The sequence below is a fragment of the Carcharhinus amblyrhynchos genome, chromosome 6 (genome assembly GCF_965287045.1).
Source record: "Carcharhinus amblyrhynchos chromosome 6, sCarAmb.v2.hapA, whole genome shotgun sequence".
Lineage (NCBI taxonomy): Eukaryota > Metazoa > Chordata > Chondrichthyes > Carcharhiniformes > Carcharhinidae > Carcharhinus > Carcharhinus amblyrhynchos.
Genome location: NC_137329.1, coordinates 16,026,030 through 16,044,787, shown reverse-complemented (window position 1 = coordinate 16,044,787; position 18,758 = coordinate 16,026,030). Strand labels below are relative to the sequence as shown.

Below are 18,758 nucleotides of genomic sequence, written 5' to 3'. Positions count from 1 at the left end.
AGCTAAAGACTCAAAACATTGGCTCTATTCTAGAGAGATATGATCTCCGGAAGGGTAGGGGGTTTTAGTTCAGTCGGACAGCATGGTTGGTACAGGCTTGGAGGACTGGAGGGCCTGTTCCTGTGCTGTGATTTTCTTTGTTCTTTGTTCTCTCTCCATCGACGTTGTCAGACCCGCTGAGATTTTCCAGCATTTTCTGCAGATTCCAGCATCCGCAGTACTTTGATAAGTGAGGCCATGCATGCTGATTTTAAAGACACTCTTCCCGTCCTAGGTGCCTTAATCAGGCAAATGGAAAACAAAATGTTTAGACCTACTGTAAGATCCCCCCTTTATTTATTTTTCATCGGTTAACATGCCTCCTGTCACTTAACATTCCTTTGTCTGAAAAATGTGTCATTTGTCTCTGTGTGTGTGTGTGTGTCAGGAAGAGAGAAGGAAATCCCCCAAAGTCTGGATTCAGCCCTTCAGAAAGACAAGCTCAGGGGGACTTACCCCAATGATTTGTGCTCACGGGACTGCTCCCCCCCTCTGATTGACAGCACTGTTGACCAATAAGTGGACCGTGTTGGGAGTTGGGGCCCAATGGGAGGTTGGAGAGGGCGGGAACTTGCCAAAAAGGGAGAAAAGTTGGAGTGGAGTTTCGATTTGAGAGAGAAATTGCTTTTGATGTGGTGACGCGAGAAGGAAGGTTGTTAGAAGTGAGCTCACGGTGTGAGCAGACGGAAGTTAGTTTCTCCTTGGAAGGAGTTGTAGTTATTGTTTTACACATTCCCGGTCATGGCGAGTTTCAATGGCAGAGGCGAGGCGGAGGAAACTGACGGCAGGGCAGCGCTGCGCCCTGGTAAGAACTTCCTAAAAGTTTCCAAAAAGTTTTTTTTTCTCTCTCTCTTTCACTGGGCTTCTGACTTGGGGTTGCTTTTCTTTTCAACCGGCTTCAACCCTTCCCTCTCGCAGAATGATTTAGCACAAGAGGAGACCCTTCAGCCCATTGTGCTCCTGCCAGCTCCTTTGAAATAGCCCACCCGATTCTTAAACCACTCTTCCCATTTTCAAAATCCCTCGCACCCTCCTCCCTCCCGCCCCCCCACCGTCAAATATTAATCGCATTCCCCTTCGAAAGTCATTATTGAGTCTGCTTCCCCCACCCTGCCGGGCAGGACATTCTACAATTAGCCCCATAAACTGGTTTGAGTTGTGTAAGGTTGTCTACGATGATGAGGGAGATTGGGGGCTTGAAAGTATTTTAGGCAGCAGAGCTGGAACGGGCGAGCCCAGACTAGCCTCAGGACACGACTGTTCAGAAGGAGTCATGTTAGACTCAGAAGATTATTTCTGTGTCTCTCTCACTCTCCACAGATACTGCCAGACTTGTTGGATTTTTCCAACATTTTCTGCTTTTCTTTAAATTATAGACTATACTGTTCCAGAGAAGAAACCAGGAAGGAAGAGAACTTTTGAAGAGTAAAACTGGCTAAATAACTAGTATTGGCTTGTGGGCCAAAAGGCCTTCTGTGCTGCAGGGTGCTAAATGGCTGGTGAGGTGGGCAGAGGGGGAAGTGGTGGTTGGTGGGAGAGAGAGAGCGCAAAAGGATTTTAGCAAATGAAATAGTCTCAAATTGTGTCGAGAAAAGAATCAACACCCAGCCCCCAATGATTTTGCAAATCAGTCGCAGTGTGCTTTTCTTATCCATCATGTCTTTCCTGCCCTTTTTTGGCCAGCCCTCAGTAGTGTCACTTTCTTTTGTCTCTCTACTCCACTGCTGACCCAATGAGGAAAGATTTGTGAATGTTCTCAACCTCCCAGCTCTGCAGCCCCTTCTCATGCAACGCATCAAAAATCTCTGTGACTATCGGAAAGCCACAATGTGGAGATGCTGGCATTGAACTGGGGTGGGCACAGTAAGAAGTCTCACAACACCAGGTTAAAGTCCAACAGGTTTGTTTGGAATCACGAGCTTTTGGAGTGCTGCCCCTTCATCAGATGCGAATGGTGTGTCGTTTGTAAACTGGAATTTCTTCAGTGCTCCTTGTGTCCCCCAAAATGCCCATCATTTGTGTATTTATTCAACATATTGAGTGTGCAGTCCCTCTGATAACTGATTTCGGGACCTTCAGTTCTTGGTCTGAGTTCTTGTGGTCTTTCTGGATTTTCAGAAGGCGTTTGACAAGGTACCTCACAAGAGGTTATTACAGAAGGTCAGGGGGCATGGAGTTGGGGGTAGGGTGTTAGCGTGGATAGAGGACTGGTTGTCAAATAGGAGGCAGAGAGTGGGGGTCAATGGGTGCTATTTGGATTGGCGGATGGTGACTAGTGGAGTGCCCCAGGGGTCGGTGCTGGGGCCTCAGCTATTTACCATTTATATAGATGATCTGGAGGAGGGAACCGAGTGTAGGGTGTCGAAATTTGCTGATGACACCAAGATTGGTGGAACGGCAAATTGTGCGGAGGGTGTGGAGAGTCTACAGAAGGATCTAGATAGGCTGGACGAATGGGCCAGGAAATGGCAAATGGAATTTAATGTTGGCAAGTGCGAGTGGTCCACTTTGGTAGGAATAATGGTAGGAAGGACTATTACTTACGTGGAGAAAAACTGCAGCAGGCGACGGTGCAGAGGGACCTCGGGGTCCTTGTGCATGAGTCGCAAAAACCCAGCCTGCAGGTGCAGCAGGTGGTCAGGAAGGCAAATGGGATGCTGGCCTTCATGGCGAGGGGGATTGAATATAAAAGTAGGGAGGTCTTGCTGCGGCTGTATAGGGCATTGGTGAGGCTGCAGCTGGAGTACTGTGTGCAGTTTTGGGCGCCGTACTTACGCAAGGATATTTTAGTCTTGGAGGGAGTGCAGAGGAGGTTTACTAGGCTGATGCCGGAGTTGAGGGGGTTGAGCTATGAAGAGAGGCTGAATAGATTAGGCTTGTACTCATTAGAGTTTAGAAGAATGAGGGGAGATCTCATTGAGACATATAAGATGATGAATGGGATGGATAGGATAGAGGTGGAGAGACTCTTCCCGCTCAGAAAGGATAGTAGGACTAGGGGGCATAGCCTCAAGATAAAGGGGGGGCAGTTTAGAACAGAGTTGAGGAGGAACTTCTTCACTCAAAGGGTGGTGAATCTCTGGAATTCTCTGCCCGTTGAAGTAGTGGAGGCTGCCTCGCTAAATATTTTTAAGACGCGGGTTGATGGGTTTTTGATGAGAGAGGGGATTAAGGGTTATGGGGGGAGGGCGGGAATGTGGAACTGAGCCACGACAGATCAGCCATGATCTTATTGAATGGCGGGGCAGGCTCGAAGGGCTAGTTGGCCTACTCCTGCTCCTATTTCTTATGTTCTTACGTTCCTTGCCAGCGTCCCGAGCTGAACCAAACTTGTTGCAATCTAGTCATCCTATTCAATCCAGAATAATTGCAGAAAATGCTGGAAAATCTCAACAGGCCTGATAACATCTGTGGAGCAAGATTCGAACCAACGTTTCAAGTCTGAGTGACCCTTTGTCAGAGCTCAAAAGAAGCTCTGATGAAGGATCATCCAGACGAAAAATGTTGACTCTAATCTTTCTCCACAGATACTGATAGGCCTGCTGAGATTTTCCAGCATTTTCTGTTTTTGTTTCAGTTTCCAGCCAGCACAGCATTTTGCTTTTATCTATTCAACCCTGAGTTCAGGTCCCCTCGAACACAAATGTTGCCTGCTTCCACTTCAGTAATATGACTGTTTACAACCCTAACTCATTTCACCTGTAGCTGAAAATTATGTTCATTCTATTTTCTCCTCCAGGTTTGACCAATGTTCTCCCCACTCTATAAACTTAACTCATCCTGATGTCTGCTGTCAGTGTTGCATCATGTTTCCTTCAACCCTGTTCCACTCAACCCTTTACCCCTTTGCACAATTGGCTTCCAGTCCCCAAATGCTTCAAATTTTGCATTTCCGTTCTTATGACTGTTGTCTTCTCCAGACTTTTGAAAACTCAGCATTATTCTGAAGCTGCCTTTCAGCGGTATCCCTGCATGTCCTTTTGCACCAAAGTTAGGGGATGTGCTTTCTGCCGTCTAGCCACAAGAACACAAGTTCATGTTCTGTGGTCTCCCTAAGTATCTTTGCCTCTGCACCTCCTTCCTCCCTCTCTGTCTGTCTGTCTGTCTCTCTCCCTCTTCCTTTTCAGACCCTTTTTAAGATTTCAGCTCTTTGATCAAGCGTTTGGTCACTCTCTCGCTCTCTTCAGCAGCATTGCTCCCTGATTACATCAGCCTCTGTGAATTGCCTCGCCATGTATTCATATGGCAGCTTTTACAGAGCAAGCTGTTAAAGTAAATGGTTTATGACATTGCAGGTGTAGTTGCACTGAACACTGTTGAGATCTCAGCAGACATAGCACAGTCCAGGAAACCAGTCCATGGCTTTCAGGCTGCCATCTGTGCATTTCTTAATAGGGTGGTGCTGACTTAATGTTACCAATTCTGAAGGTATGATCATCTGACCAGATAACATGACTAAGCGGTATTTGATCACATGATGACTACAAATGTTGTTTTGTTCTTTGTAAAGGTAAAGCCCCTTGTAGTTGACTATCTGTGTTCTCTCTTGTAACCCCATTCCAAACTCTTCCCCTTCTCCCCGCCCCCCCCATCCAGAGAGATTCTTATGTGCAAAGAACAACCCAGCACGGGAAACAGGCCCTTCGGCCCAACGAGCCCGTGCCGCTGCATCTTCCTACACCTACCCTGCCCTGTGTGTGTGTGAGTGGAACCCCTAATGTAGCCAGATTCAGGGGAGAATAGTGTCAATTTGTTACACCAATCAGCCTAAGAGCACATCTTTGGGGTGTGGGAGGAAACCAGAGCACCCAGAGGAAACCCACGCAACCACAGGGAGAATGCGCAAACTCCCACAGACACAGGCCCAAATCCATGTATCTGCACAGCTAGCAGTGATGGTCACTGAGCTGTTGTGGTGCCCGTCTGCTGGTCCAGGATTAAGCACACACAGCGACACGAAGTACTAGGCCACTCCCGGAACCTCCAAGAGCAGCCCACGCACGACCCACTGTGTGCATGCCCCTCGTTTGACAACAAGGTGGACCGACACTTGTGGAATAAAAAGACAAAACATTAACATGTAATACTACATTTCCGGTGTCGTCCCGAGGCTCTGACCCTATTTAATACCCTCTACTATAACCCTCCATCCTTGTTTCGCTCATGTCTATCTAAGTGAACCTTAAACAAGTCCAACGTGCCTGCCTCCACCACCCTACTCGGTAGCGCGTTCCATACCCCCACGACCCTCTGCGTGAACAACCTTCTTCTCGTATCCAAATTATACTTCTCCCCCCTCACCCTTAGATTGTGACCTCTCGTAATTGTCCCCAATCTAGGGAAAAGCCTACCACTGTTGACTCTATCTATTCCCTTCAGTATTTTATACACCTCTATCATATCCCCCCTTAATCTCCGTCTTTCTAAGGAGAAGACCCCAGTTTCTCCAACCTTTCCTCGTAACTCAGTCCTTCCATGCCAGGCAACATCCTGGTAAACCTCCTCTGCACCTTCTCCAGGGTCTCCACATCCTTCCGGTAGTAAGGTGACCAGAACTGGACGCAGTACTTCAAATGTGGTCTAACCAACGTCCTGTACAACTGGAGCATTAGACGGCAGCTCTTACACTCTATACCCCTTCCTATAAAGGCTAGCATTCCATAAGCTTTCTTCACAACCTTCTCTACTTGTGTTGACACCTTCAGAGACTTGTGCACCTGCACTCCCAGGTCCCTCTGTATTTCTATACTCTTAATCGGTCTACCTTTTATCACGTAACTCCTCCCTGCATTATTCCTTCCAAAATGCATCACCTCGCATTTGTCAGGATTAAATTCCATCTGCCATCTATCTGCCCAATATACCAACCTATCTATACCCTGCTGTGTCACCTGACAGTCCTCCTCAGTATCTGCCAATCCTGCCATCTTGGTGTCATCCGCAAACTTGCTGATCACACCACATACGCCCTCTTCCAAGTCGTTTATATATACTACAAAGAGGAGAGGTCCCAGTACTGAGCCCTGCGGCACACCACTGGTGACTGACCTCCAACCAGAAAAGGACCCTTCGACTACTACTCTCTGTCTCCTATTGCCCAGCCAGTTTTTGATCCACCTAGCTACCTATCCTTGTATCCCATGTGCCTTAACCTTTTCTACCAGCCTACCGTGAGGGACTTTGTCAAACGCCTTACTGAAATCCATATAAATGACATCAACGGCTCGCCCATCGTCAACCGTTTTTGTCACCTCCTCGAAGAATTCTATCAGATTCGTAAGGCAAGACCTCCCCCGAACAAAGCCATGTTGCGTATCCCTAATCAGATCGCAATGCTCCAAATGCTCATACATCCTATCCCTAAGAATTTTTTCCAATAATTTTCCTACCACTGATGTCAAACTCACTGGTCTATAATTACCAGGGTTATCCCTACTACCCTTTTTAAATAGCGGTACCACATTAGCTACCCTCCAGTCCTGTGGGACCTCACCTGTGTCCAAAGAAGAGACAAAGATTTGCGTCAGAGGCCCAGCAATTTCATCTTTCACCTCCCTAAGCAGCCTGGGATAAATGCCATCAGGCCCCGGAGCTTTAACTGTTTTTATGCTACCTAAAAACCTTAGCACTTCCTCCCTCGTAATGGATATTTCCTTCCACTGATCTACAGCTCCCTCCAAGACATTACAAGACACCAAATCCCTCTCCTTCGTGAATACCAACGCAAAGTATTCATTCAGGATCTCCCCCATTCCCTCAGACTTGATACATAGCTCCCCTCCTTTGTATATTCCTCCTTTTCAAATATTTATCATATTTCCTTTAAAATAGCTTCTGGTCTCCATCTCAAATCCATATGCTAAGGCAGCCCATGACCTCCAGTAATTCTCAGTTCGAGAACCTTCTTTCTCTTCCTCTGTATCCTCCCCCAGCCAATTCTTCCAATAATAATCCTCAGAATCTATCCCTTCATATCCCCATTCACCCCCTGATAGATACAGTAGAATTTGGAAGCGCATGATAAAGTAGGACTCAGTCAGCATGGCTTTGTCAAGGGGAGGTCATGTCTGACAAATCTGCCGGAGTTCTTTGAGGAGGTAACAAGAAAGTTAGATAATGGAGAGTCAGTGGAGGTGATTCATTACCATTTCCAAAAGGTCTTTGACAAGGTGCCACATAGGAGACTGTTAAATAAATGCCTGTGGTGTTAAGGGTACGATCCTGCCATGGATAGAGGATTGGCTGACTGACAGAAGGTAGAGAGTGGGGATAAGGGTCTTTCTCAGGATGGCAGCCATTGACTAGTGGTGTGCCTCAGGGATCAGTGCTGGGATCACAACTTTTCACAATATACATTAGCAATTTGGAGGAAGGAACTGCAGGCACTGTTGCTAAGTTTGCAGATGATACAAAGATATGCAGAGGGACAGGTAGTATTGAGGAAGGAGGGGGGCCACCGAAGGACTTGGACAGGTTAGGAGAGTGGGCAAAGAAGTGGCAGATGGAATACAAAGTGGAAAAGTGTGAGGTTATGCACTTTGGAAGGAGGAATGGAGGCATAGACTATTTCCTAAATGGGAAAATGCTTAGGAAATCAGAAACACAAAGGGACTTGGGAGTCATTGTTCAAGATTTTCTTAAGGTTAACATGCAGGTTCAGTCAGCAGTTAGAAAAGTAAATGCAATGTTAGAATACAAGAGCTGGGATGTACTTCTGAGGCTGTATAAGGCTTTGGTCAGACCCTGTTTGGAGTACTGTGAGCAGTTTTGGACCCCATATCTAAGGAAGGATGTGCTGGCCTTGGAAAGAGTCCAGAGGAGGTTCACAAGAATGATCCCTGGAATGAAGAGCTTGTCGTATAAGGAACAGTTAGGGACTCTCGGTCTAAACTTGTTGGAGTTTGAAAGATGAGGGGAGGCCTTATTGAAACTTACAGGATACTGCAAGGCCTGGATAGAGTGGATGTGGAGAGGATGTAGAACCAGCGGGGACAACCTCAGGCTAAAGAGGCAATCCTTTAAAACACAGATGAGGAGAAATTTCCTCAGTCAGTGTGGTGAATCTATGGAACTCTTTGCCACAGAAGGCTGTGGAGGCCAGATCATTGAAGTGTCTTTAAGAAAGATGGAGATAGGTTCTTGATTGATAAGGGGATCAGGGGTTATGGGGAAAAGGCAGGAGAATGGGGGTGAGAAAAAAATCAGCCATTATGAATGGCGGAGCAGACTCAATGGGCCGAGTGGCCTAATTATGCTCCTATGTGTTATGATCTTATAGTCTAATCCTTTACTGTTTAACCAGAGCAAAGTTCCCAGCGCTCACTCACACCCTTTTACTGTTTGCCACTTCCTTGCTCCTACTCCCATTCACTATGCTTCTACTGCTCTTGGCTCTAAAGATAATGATAGCCCCCATAGCCAACTGATTAGCAGTGGTTAGCACTGCTGCCTCACAGCGCCAGGGACTGGATTCAATTCCTCGCTTAGGTCACTGTCTGTGCGAAGTCAGCATGTTCTCTCCTGTGCCTGTGTGGGTTTCCTCTGGGTGCTCCGGTTTTCTCCCACAGTGCAAAAGATGTGCAGGTTAGGTGCATTGGCCATGCTAAATTCTCCCTCAGTGCCGGAGTGTGGCGACAAGGGGATTTCACAGTAACTTCATTGCAGCGTTAATGTAAGCCTACTTGTGATACTACTAAATAAACTGTAAATTCATTCCTGCCCCTGTTGTCCAGGCTACCTCTCTCCCACAGACTCCCCTCCCCATCCCCAATCTCCCTTGTCCCCTTACCCTTATTTGCTTGACTCTTTCCGCCAGTCCCCAGGCTTAACGTGGACACTTGTGCGTGCGTTCTGTCTCTTTTTTCCCCCCTTGTCCCCATGATATCTTTCTCTTTCTCTTCATTCCATCCCCCTGCTGCAAGAATTGTTTTGTTTTTGGTCCAAGTTGACAATCAAAATATCTAGCTATTGAGTTTATAATTAATTTTGATGTGTGTATCTTTTCAGATTCACCAAACAGGAATCTAAATAGACAATCCGGAGCTCTCTTGCGTAGGTTGGTAACTACCTCAACTTTGATATGTATTTGTTACTTCAGTTGATAAAGCAATATTATAGTTAGAAATGTTGCACATAGAACACTACAGCACAAACAGGCCCTTCGGCCCACGAGTTGCGCCGATCACATCAACACCTATCTATAACCCCCAATCCCATAAAACCCCATATACTCATCCAGAAGTCTTTTAAAAGACCCCAGCGAGTTCGCCTCCACCACCACTGACGGCAGCCGATTCCACTCACTCACCACCCTCCTGAGTGAAAAACTTACCCCTAACATCACTTCTGTACTTTCCTCCCCGCACCTTAAATCTGTGTCCTCTCGTAGCGGCCATCTCAACCCGGGGAAATAGCCTCTGAGAATCCACCCTATCCATTCCTCTCAACATTTTATAAACCTCTATCAGGTCGCCTCTCAACCTTCGTCTCTCCAGGGAAAAGAGACCCAGCTCCCTCAACCTAACTTCATAAGGCATGCCTCCCAATCCTGGCAACATCCTTGTAAATCTCCTCTGTACCCTTTCAATAGCTTCTACGTCTTTCCTATAGTGAGGCGACCAGAACTGCGCACAGTACTCCAAATGAGGCCTGACCAGGGTCTTATAAAGTTGCAGCATTACCTCCCGACTCCTAAACTCAGTCCCTCGATTAATGAAGGCCAGTACACCATACGCCTTCTTGACCACCTCTTCCACCTCCGATTTAAGAGTCCTGTGGACCTGGACCCCAAGATCCTTCTGCTCTTCCACACTACTAAGACTCCTGCCCTTGATAGTGTACTCGTTCATCCCGTTGGTTCTGCCAAAATGGACGACTACGCATTTATCCACGTTGAAGTCCATCTGCCGCTTCTCCGCCCAGTCCTGCATCCTATTTATGTCCTGCTGCAACTTTTGACATTCTTCCAGACCATCCACAACACCACCGACCTTCGTGTCATCAGCAAACTTACTTACCCATCCCTCCACTTCCTCATCCAGGTCATTTATGAAAATGACAAACAGCAAGGGTCCTAGAACAGATCCCTGGGGCACTCCACTGGTGACTGACCTCCATTCAGAAAAACATCTCCATATCCTACTGGTAGCTTTGAAATGCATCCTACAATAGCAAAAGAAAATGCTGTTTAGCGGAACAGTCTGTATGATTGAGCTATAAATCTACTTTTAGCCAATTCCATCTATTGCAAAGTGCACTTTTCTTTCATTTAAAGTGACCATAACATGTTGGGCAACTTGCCCGCATCAAAGACTTGACCCTTTCTCATGACCTCAGGACATCCCAGAGTACTTCTTGGTCAATTAATTACTTTTGGGCCATTGTTACTGTAGTGTAGAACATAACATGGAGCATCTACTAATTCTTAAAACATGTATGTGCCATAACTTTGTCTTATTTAACAAAATACAACAGGTTTACGTGGGTGGTGGCATCTAAGTCGATGGATTTTTGAATGACGCCTGTCCAATTTTTTTCTTTGTAATTGTGGTGCAGATTTGTATTGGAGACAATACACGAAGAAGATCCACAAGCCCAACTCAGCCCTGAGGATCTTGGTGGTTCCAGTGCAGAGATCGATGACCCTACGATCAAGCAAATATGCAAGAGTTTGAAGAAAATTGGGGATGAGCTGAACAGAAATGCTGAATTACAGCAGTATGTAATGGGGCAGCATAGATGAGTTTTCTGTCTCTCTCTTTAGCAACTGATTTAGCAATTATTAAATTGCTAATGATTTAATATTAATAGCTCTGATCACAGTGAAATATATCTTTCTGCTTTATATCTCTGATTGACCTCCAAGATGATTGAATTCTGTTTATGAATTCTCAGAATAATGATGCGGATTGAGAGTTGGTCAGTGTCATTAATGCCATGTTAGCCATTTGATGATAATGGGCATGAAAGCAGTAAGAATTATACTGGTATTTAATCAGCGTCTCCTAGTAGCGTCAATGTTAGAACGTTGGAGTTTAGAGTTGAGAATCTACTTTCTAAATGATTGCCTTTAATTTATATTTGTGTTATGCTTTGCTACCTCCCAATGTATGAATTGATTTGGTTCTGAAAGAAACACTTTGTGGTGTGCCTTCTACTCTGAAGAAGAGTCATAGGGTCTCAACTTTAATCCGTTTTCTCTTCCCACAGGTTCTGCCAGACCTGCTGAGATTTTCCAATATTTTCTGCTTTTACTTCAGATCTTCAGCATCCAAAGTCCAAATTTTGCTTTTATCTTGTCTTGTTCCTCCCCTACCAGCATTCTGCCTTGCACTCTCAGTAAACTTCAGGATATCCACAGTATTGCTACCCCTATCCTATTCTGCAGCAAGGCTTGTTCACCCATCACCCCTCTCTTCGCTGATCTACGTTGGCATAAATTCTAATTTTTGTTTTAAATCTCTCTGTGGCTTCACCGCTCCTTATCTCTGTCGCTTTGTTCCGCCCTACAGCCCTCAAGATTTCTTGTATTCCCCCAGTTTTGGTTCTCATCCATCATGATTTTAATCACGGCACCATTGGTGCCAATGTCGACAATAGTCTACTGAATAGCAACATAAGAATGGCCATTCAGCCCATCCAGCTGCTTCACCATTCAGTACAATCGTGGCTGATTGGCACTTCAAAGCATTTTATGCCTACTGTCCCTGTAACCCTTTATGTTATTGTTCGTCAGAAATCTATTAATTTCTGCTCTAACTATACATGTTGACTGAGCTTTCATAACTTTCTGTGTACAGAAATATCTCCTCATCTCAGCCCTAAGTGGTACCCCCATTATTTTGAAATTGTCCCCTTGTTCTAGGTTACCCCAAGGAAAACATCTTAACCTGCATCTATCCTGTCTATTCATAAATCCCTGAGTGCAGAAGGAGGCCATTCAGAAATCAAGTCTGCACCCATTTTGTGACAGAGCATCTTACCCAGGCCCACCTCCCACCCTATCCCTGTATTTATCCTGCTAATCCCCCTAACCTACTCATCATGAGACATTAAGGGCCAATTTATCATGACCAAACCACCTAACCGACACACATTTGGACTATGGGGGGGAAACCGGAGCACCTGGAGGAAACCCATGCTGACGAGGGGAGAATGTGCAAACTCCACACTGTCAACCATGACCAGCATTGAATCCGGCTCCTTGGCACTGTGAGGCAGCAGTACTAGCCACTGTGCTGCCTACTTATTTCTTAAAGTATTTTGTAGTTTCCAAGGAGATCATCTCTCGTTCTTTGAAACTCTGGAGAATGCAGGCCTAGTTTGCTCCACCTCTCTCCATAAGACATTCCTGCCATCCTTGGAACAAGTCTGGTGAACCTTCAATGCACTCACTCTCTCTAAGGCAATAATATCATTTCCAAGGTAAGGGAATCAAAACCGCACACAGAACTCCAGGTGCAGTCTAACCTAGGTGATATACAATTGAAGCAAGCCCTCACTACTCCTGTACTCGAATACTCTTAAGATAAAGGCTAACTTTCCGTTAGCCTTTCTAACAGCTTGCTGCACTCCCATGTTACCCTTTAGTGACTTGTGGGCAAGGACACCCAGGTTTCGTTTTTAAATCTACACTTCCTAATTTCTTACCATTTCGGAAACATTCTGCACATTTGCTCCATAGTCAGTAGCCTAGGCCCTTTTTTTTGCAAGCAAGCTGTGACAGTCCAATCAGCTAGATGGGTGAATTACCAGATGGAATTTATGGAATTTTATTCCACCATCACTACATACTTTCAGGAAAGCAGACAAAGAAAATGGATTATTGTTAAGCTTAGTTCAATCCAGCAAGCGCAGATTGCCATCCCCTACAAACGTTAGCATTTTGGAGACTACAGAAAAAAATCTATTTTGCTTTTTTTTTAAAGAAAGAACATTTGAGCTGCAGATGAATAAAGTTGCCCTTTCTTGCTCTTGTCTGCTAACAGTGTAATCGAGACCGTACCCCTTGAAAATATCCGCGACATATTGTACAAAGTGGCTGAAGGGATATTAGTTGCTGATGGCTTGAACTGGGGACGAATTGTAACCTTCCTCTATTTTGCAGGCAAGCTTGTTTCTAAGGTAAGACGAAACGTCTACATTAACATGTAAAATGAACAAATAGTACGTGTAATGCATCTGTGTTTGTAGGTGACAATTGAATCATTAATTTTTGCACTGAACAATGTTCATATTGATTTGTAGTTATAAAGATTGTGTAATAAGGGTAGGTGATGGCCTAGTGGTATTGTTGTTAGACTATTAATCCGGAAACTCAACTAATGTTCTGGGGAGCCGGGTTCGAATCCTGCCACGGCAGGTGGTGGAATTTGAATTCAATAGAATCTGGAATTAATGTACCAAATGGAGTTTTTACGACAATTGACATGGTCATCAGTAGATACTTAATGTCCTTTAGCTTGTCCTTACCTGGTCTGGCCTACATGTGACTCCAGAGCCACAGCAATGTGGTTGACTCTCAACTACCCTTTGAAATGGCCTGGTAAGCAACTTGTTATATTAATCGCTCAAGAAGGCAACTCATCACCACCTTCTCAATAGCAACTAGGGATGGGCAATAAATGCTGGCCAGCCAGCGACACCCATGTCCCACAAATGAATTTAAAAATATAGCTTCTTGCTTTACCTCCCTCAGCCGGAAACCCACTTTGATCTAGAATTGCAGTGCGAAGTTCGTGTAGAAGAAGAATCAGACGTGGCAATGATGTCACCAATGATTAGACTGCCAGCAGTCTGTGGTTGTGTTGGTCATTAAGACAAAGGACTTGCGAGTTATTGAGTTGTATCCCAGCAAAATTCTGCATCTTCCGGCGAGGAAGGGAAGAGAGAAAATCTCAGAATGGCTTTCCTCTTATGTTGGTTTTCAGTAACTTTACCATCCTGTTACAGGCACTGAAAAAACTGAGATCAATGATACAGCCGATAGTCAACTGGTCTTTAGATTTGATTCAAACCCGTGTTATTCCATGGATTGAACAGCAAGGTGGATGGGTAAGTTCAAGTTTTTTTTCTGATAAGCGGCGTCCTTGAAACATAGAATATAGGAGCAGGAGGGGGCCATTTGGCCCTTCGAGCCTGCTGCACCATTCATTATGATCGTGGCTGATCGTCCAACTCAATAGCCTAATCCTGCTTTCTCCCCATAACCTTTGATCCTATTCGCCCCAAATGCTCCATCTAGCCGCTTCTTGAATACATTCAATGTTGTGGCATCAGCGACTTCCTGTGGTGATGAATTCCACAGGCTCACCTCTGTTCTAAATGACTATCCTGAATCCTTAGACTGTGACATCTGGTTCTGGACTCCCCCATCATCGGGTACATCCTCCTTGTATCTATCCTGTCTAGTCCTGTTAGAATTTTCTAAGTCTCTATGAGGTCCCTCATCATTCGTCTGAACTCCAGCGTAAGCAATCCTAAACTAGTCAATCTCTCCTCAAAGATCAGTCCTGCCGTCCTTGGAATTAGCCTGGTAAACCTTCACTGCACTCCTTTGAGAGCAAGAACATCCTTCTGTAGAAAACGGGACCAAAACGGCATACAATACTCTAGGTGTGGCCTCACCAAGGCCCTAAATAATTGCATCAACACATCCCTACTCCTGTACTCACAACCTTTCGCAATGAAGGCCAACATACATTTGCCTTCTTTACCGCCCGCTGCACCTGCATGCTAGTGTCAAGAGAGGTCAGATGAAATATTCAAAAAGCTTATTCAAATCTCCATTGAGCCAGCAATGGTCCTTCAGTTTTCCATCAAAGCAGAAGTTTTTCCAACTCTCGCAATGGCCTGGTAACTTTTATAGCGTAAGTTTTCTGTGAGAGCGAACTGCTTTTGGTTCTGGACAGTGCTGCTCTTGAAGAATATATTAGCCTTGGATAGGGCACGCCAGGATGATAATTGAGCTAAGTGGGTTAAACTATGGGGACAGGCTGCCTAGATAAAAAGATGGTTAAAGATGTTGATGGAATAGATATAGAGAAGCTATTTTCCCTGGTGGAGGAATTGTCTTAAAATTATTGTTAGTCCTTCAGGAAACCTGTCTGAAAACCCTTCTTCATTCGAAAGTTAGTGAAAGAGGTTGGCCTCTCTTACTTTGAGAAGTATCTGGGTGACCACTTCGCACATTCAAGGCTATGGGCCAAGTGCTGGTAGGTGGGATTAGGTGGGAGGTTAGATGTAAATTGCGTGCAGGTGCAAACTTGATGGGCCGACCCTGTCACAATGGAACTCTTCCAAAAAACCTATTGAAGCTGGCAGACAATTGAAAATATCAAATTGAACTTGATAGATGTTGTTGGGTGAAGGTAGATAGATGGCATTCAGATTCAAACTGGCCATGATCTAACTGGTCGAAACAGGCTTGCAATGCTGAATGAATTACTGTTCTTACATTCTATGGTTTTACTGACTTTGTTCTATGATGAGGCACCCAGGAATTACAAAGGTACTTTAAGTATAGCCTAACTAAATGATCTTTCTATAGATTTATTATTGCCCTTTTTTATTCTTACTCCATGCCCCTACTTATAAAACGCAAGTTTTCGTGGTAGCACAATTAGAAGAACGGTAGGCCAGGTTGCTAGCTTGGGAAGATGAAGATTTGGACTTACCATCATATATGGGATAGGGCAGGGAAATGGAAATGAGATATGAATGATCTCACTGTATAGTTGAGCAGGCTCGACAGGCCATATTGTCCACTCCTGTTTCTTATCATCATAGAGTCCCTACACTGCAGGAGGAGGCCATTCGGTCTATCTACCGACAATAACCCATCCAGGCCCTATCCCTGCAACCCCATGTGTTTACCCTGCTAGTTCCCCCTATGATCCTTGTCCTGAAAGTGCCAAATTTGGGTCTGTTTGTCAAATTGCCAGTTGTTCAGAACCAATTTGACACAAAGCCATATAACGAGATGCACAGATAAGTGATTGGAAGCTTGGCCAAAGAATGAGGTTTAATGGAGCATCTTGAAGGAAGGGAGGGAGTGGGGAGATGTTTAAGGAGGAATTCAGAATTTGGGACAGATGCAGCTGAAGACACAGTACTAAAGGTGAAACAGTGAAAATCAGGAGCACAAAGTGGTCAGAATTGGAAGGGGCAGACACTTTGGAGGGTTGCAGGTCTGGACAATGTTACTGGGATAGGGAGGAGTGACACCCATAGAGGGTTCTCTGAGATAAATTTAGCATCTTTGTAAAGGGACATCTAAACCATGAACCGACACAGGCTGCTTGTGTGTGTGTGTAATTTACAAGCAGAGACAAGAATGCTGGGAACTGTTTAGGTGTAAAGAGCATTATTGAAGAAATCTTTGAACAAAGAATTGTAATTTCTTTTGTCCTGATGTTGCCTCCATTTTAAAATGTACCATTTGGTACATTTTAAAATTTTACCTTTAACCAATCCCACTCATATTTATCTGATTGCTTTGGCATTAAGTTCTGGGTTGATAATTAATTAATTGGCTCTTTTACTTTTTTTTTCCTTGTAGGAGATGATCTTTTCATACTTTGGAACTCCCACCTGGCAGACCTTTGCAGTGTTTTCAGCAGGGCTAATTACTGGCATCTTAGCAATAATGAAATTGACCTAACAACACGGTTCCTTACATGCTGATTCTTCACTTCCGATACACAGACTGCAATCCAATTCTCCAAATCTTTGCACCTGAACCTGTGGAAATCCTCTGTATGGATCTGTCATACTTGAAATAGTGGGATTGCTAATAATGAACTTGTGAATTGTTGGACATTTTTTTTTACATTTATCCTCATTACTTGATTTTAAATTTTACATACTTTTTTTAGAATTAGATATTTTTGTTTGTTGTGGATGATTTTTTTTCAACTAGCTGACTTCCTATAAAACACTTAGAGCGGATGTGACTGATAAATGGCTAATACTATGGTCAGTGACAATGAAGTTTTTAATACTGTTCCCACAAAGCTCAAGATAAAACTGTTGGTTTAACATCTGAAGAAGAAAAATTATTTTAAAAACCAGATCGGTTTATTTTAGCTTTTTAAGGCCCTTGTCTTTATACTTTTGACAGTACAGCAGGCAATTTTTTAAAACTTCATTGATTTTTGTAAGTTGTTGATGGTCTTAAACTGAGCACAATGAGAATGAGGAATGTAGCAATTACAGGAACAGGCCATTCAGATCGCAAGCTTTTTTGTTCTATTAAATTCTGCTCCATAACCTTTAATATCCTTGCTTAACAAAAATCCATTGACCCAATTGTGAAATTTTTATCTGACCTGCAACCTCTCAGCTTTTTTGAAGACAGTTCTATTATTTTTATTTGTTTTGGAGTGTGGGCATCACTGGCTGGGCCAGTATTTATTGCCCATCTGGAGGGGTCATCAGCCACATTGATGTGGCTCTGGAGTCACATGTAGCCAGACCAGGTAAGGACGGCAGATTTCCCTCCCTAAAGGACATTAGCTTTTCCACAATTGACAAGAGTTTCTTGGTCATCATTAAACTTTTAATTCCAGATTTTTTTTATTGAATTCAGATATCACCATTTGCCTTGGTGGGATTCAAACACAGCACCCCTGCCCCCCACCCACCACCTCCTCTGACCATTACCCTGCATTATTAGTCCAGTGACAATACCACTAAAGCCATCGCCTCCCCCTTGTAAAAGGAATGCTTTTTGGTATCACTCCTGCATGGAATAGCTCTAATTTTCAACTTGGGCAGCTTGGCTTTGAACTTTCCTACCTAAGGTAGCTTGTTTGATCCTATCGAATCCTCTTAGCCATTTTCAGACCCTCAGTTGAATTACCCCTTGAGCTCCTGTTCTTACAGGGCTATAAACCAAATCTATGCAATTTGTCTTCATAATTTAACCCTTTTTAAATACTGTGCCATTCTGCTGAGTGTCCTCCAAACCTTTTAATGTCCTTCCTGAAATGTCCTGCCCAAAACACAATACAGTTCTCTGAATAGCAATAAGAACAATAAAATTACTTCTACCCCTTTGTGTTCCTTCCCCCTTGAGACAATGGCTTTTATTTAGATTACAGACCATACATTTGCTGAACCCCTGGCAAACATTTCACTCCATGCTGATGAGCTGTATAACTGGAGCCCTTTATGCATCATTGTTGAAAGGGCCATGTAGCAATAGATGTTTGTGGAAAATTTGACCTGTCGTTCTCAATACCTTTGCATTGTATGTATTCTCAGTTGGGGAGGTTGTGGGTTCGCTGCACGTTTACATGTTTGAATTTTAATACTGTGGAGAAGCTACAATTTGAAGAGTGCATTGATTTAAGTGATTGTTTTTTAAAAATATCCTTTTCTCTATTTGAGTTCAGTAGTGTGTACTGTCATAATGTAACATATGTCTACAAGTTTAGGTCACAGCGATAACTTTATTTATAACTTTAGTGCCTTTTAATGTAAAACATCTCGAGCCATTTCACAGGAGCATTATAAAAGAACATTTAACACTGAGCCACATAAGATGATATTAGGTCAGGTGAGAAAACATTTGTGTCGAAGAAGTAGCTTCAAGAAGTGTCTTTAAGGTTGGAAGCTGGATAACGAGGCAGAGGAGGTGTAGGGTGCATAGGAGCTCAGCAAATGAAGGCTTGCCATCAATGCAAGGTTCTTGATCAGTAAGGGGATCAAGGGTTATG

General features: G+C 44.1%; 1 protein-coding gene across 1 annotated transcript; it reads left to right on the top strand.

The window, feature by feature from the left end:
* Positions 1 to 635: 635 nt before the first annotated feature.
* On the top strand, positions 636 to 18,423 carry LOC145344420 (apoptosis regulator BAX). The gene is made up of 6 exons (XM_080191551.1): positions 636 to 844; positions 9,046 to 9,094; positions 10,594 to 10,755; positions 13,026 to 13,161; positions 13,990 to 14,091; positions 16,598 to 18,423. Exons 1-6 carry the CDS (start codon positions 781 to 783, stop codon positions 16,697 to 16,699), a joined length of 615 nt encoding a protein of 204 aa, XP_080047677.1. The 5' UTR covers positions 636 to 780; the 3' UTR covers positions 16,700 to 18,423.
* Positions 18,424 to 18,758: the final 335 nt, after the last annotated feature.

Bases quoted from the DNA above. Each gene is read 5' to 3' on its own strand.
- LOC145344420 (XM_080191551.1), top strand. From the start codon at position 781: ATGGCGAGTTTCAATGGCAGAGGCGAGGCGGAGGAAACTGACGGCAGG. The intron at 10,756-13,025 runs GTATGTAATGGG...GTCTGCTAACAG, and splicing joins AGAAATGCTGAATTACAGCA to TGTAATCGAGACCGTACCCC. The intron at 14,092-16,597 runs GTAAGTTCAAGT...TTTTCCTTGTAG, and splicing joins TTGAACAGCAAGGTGGATGG to GAGATGATCTTTTCATACTT.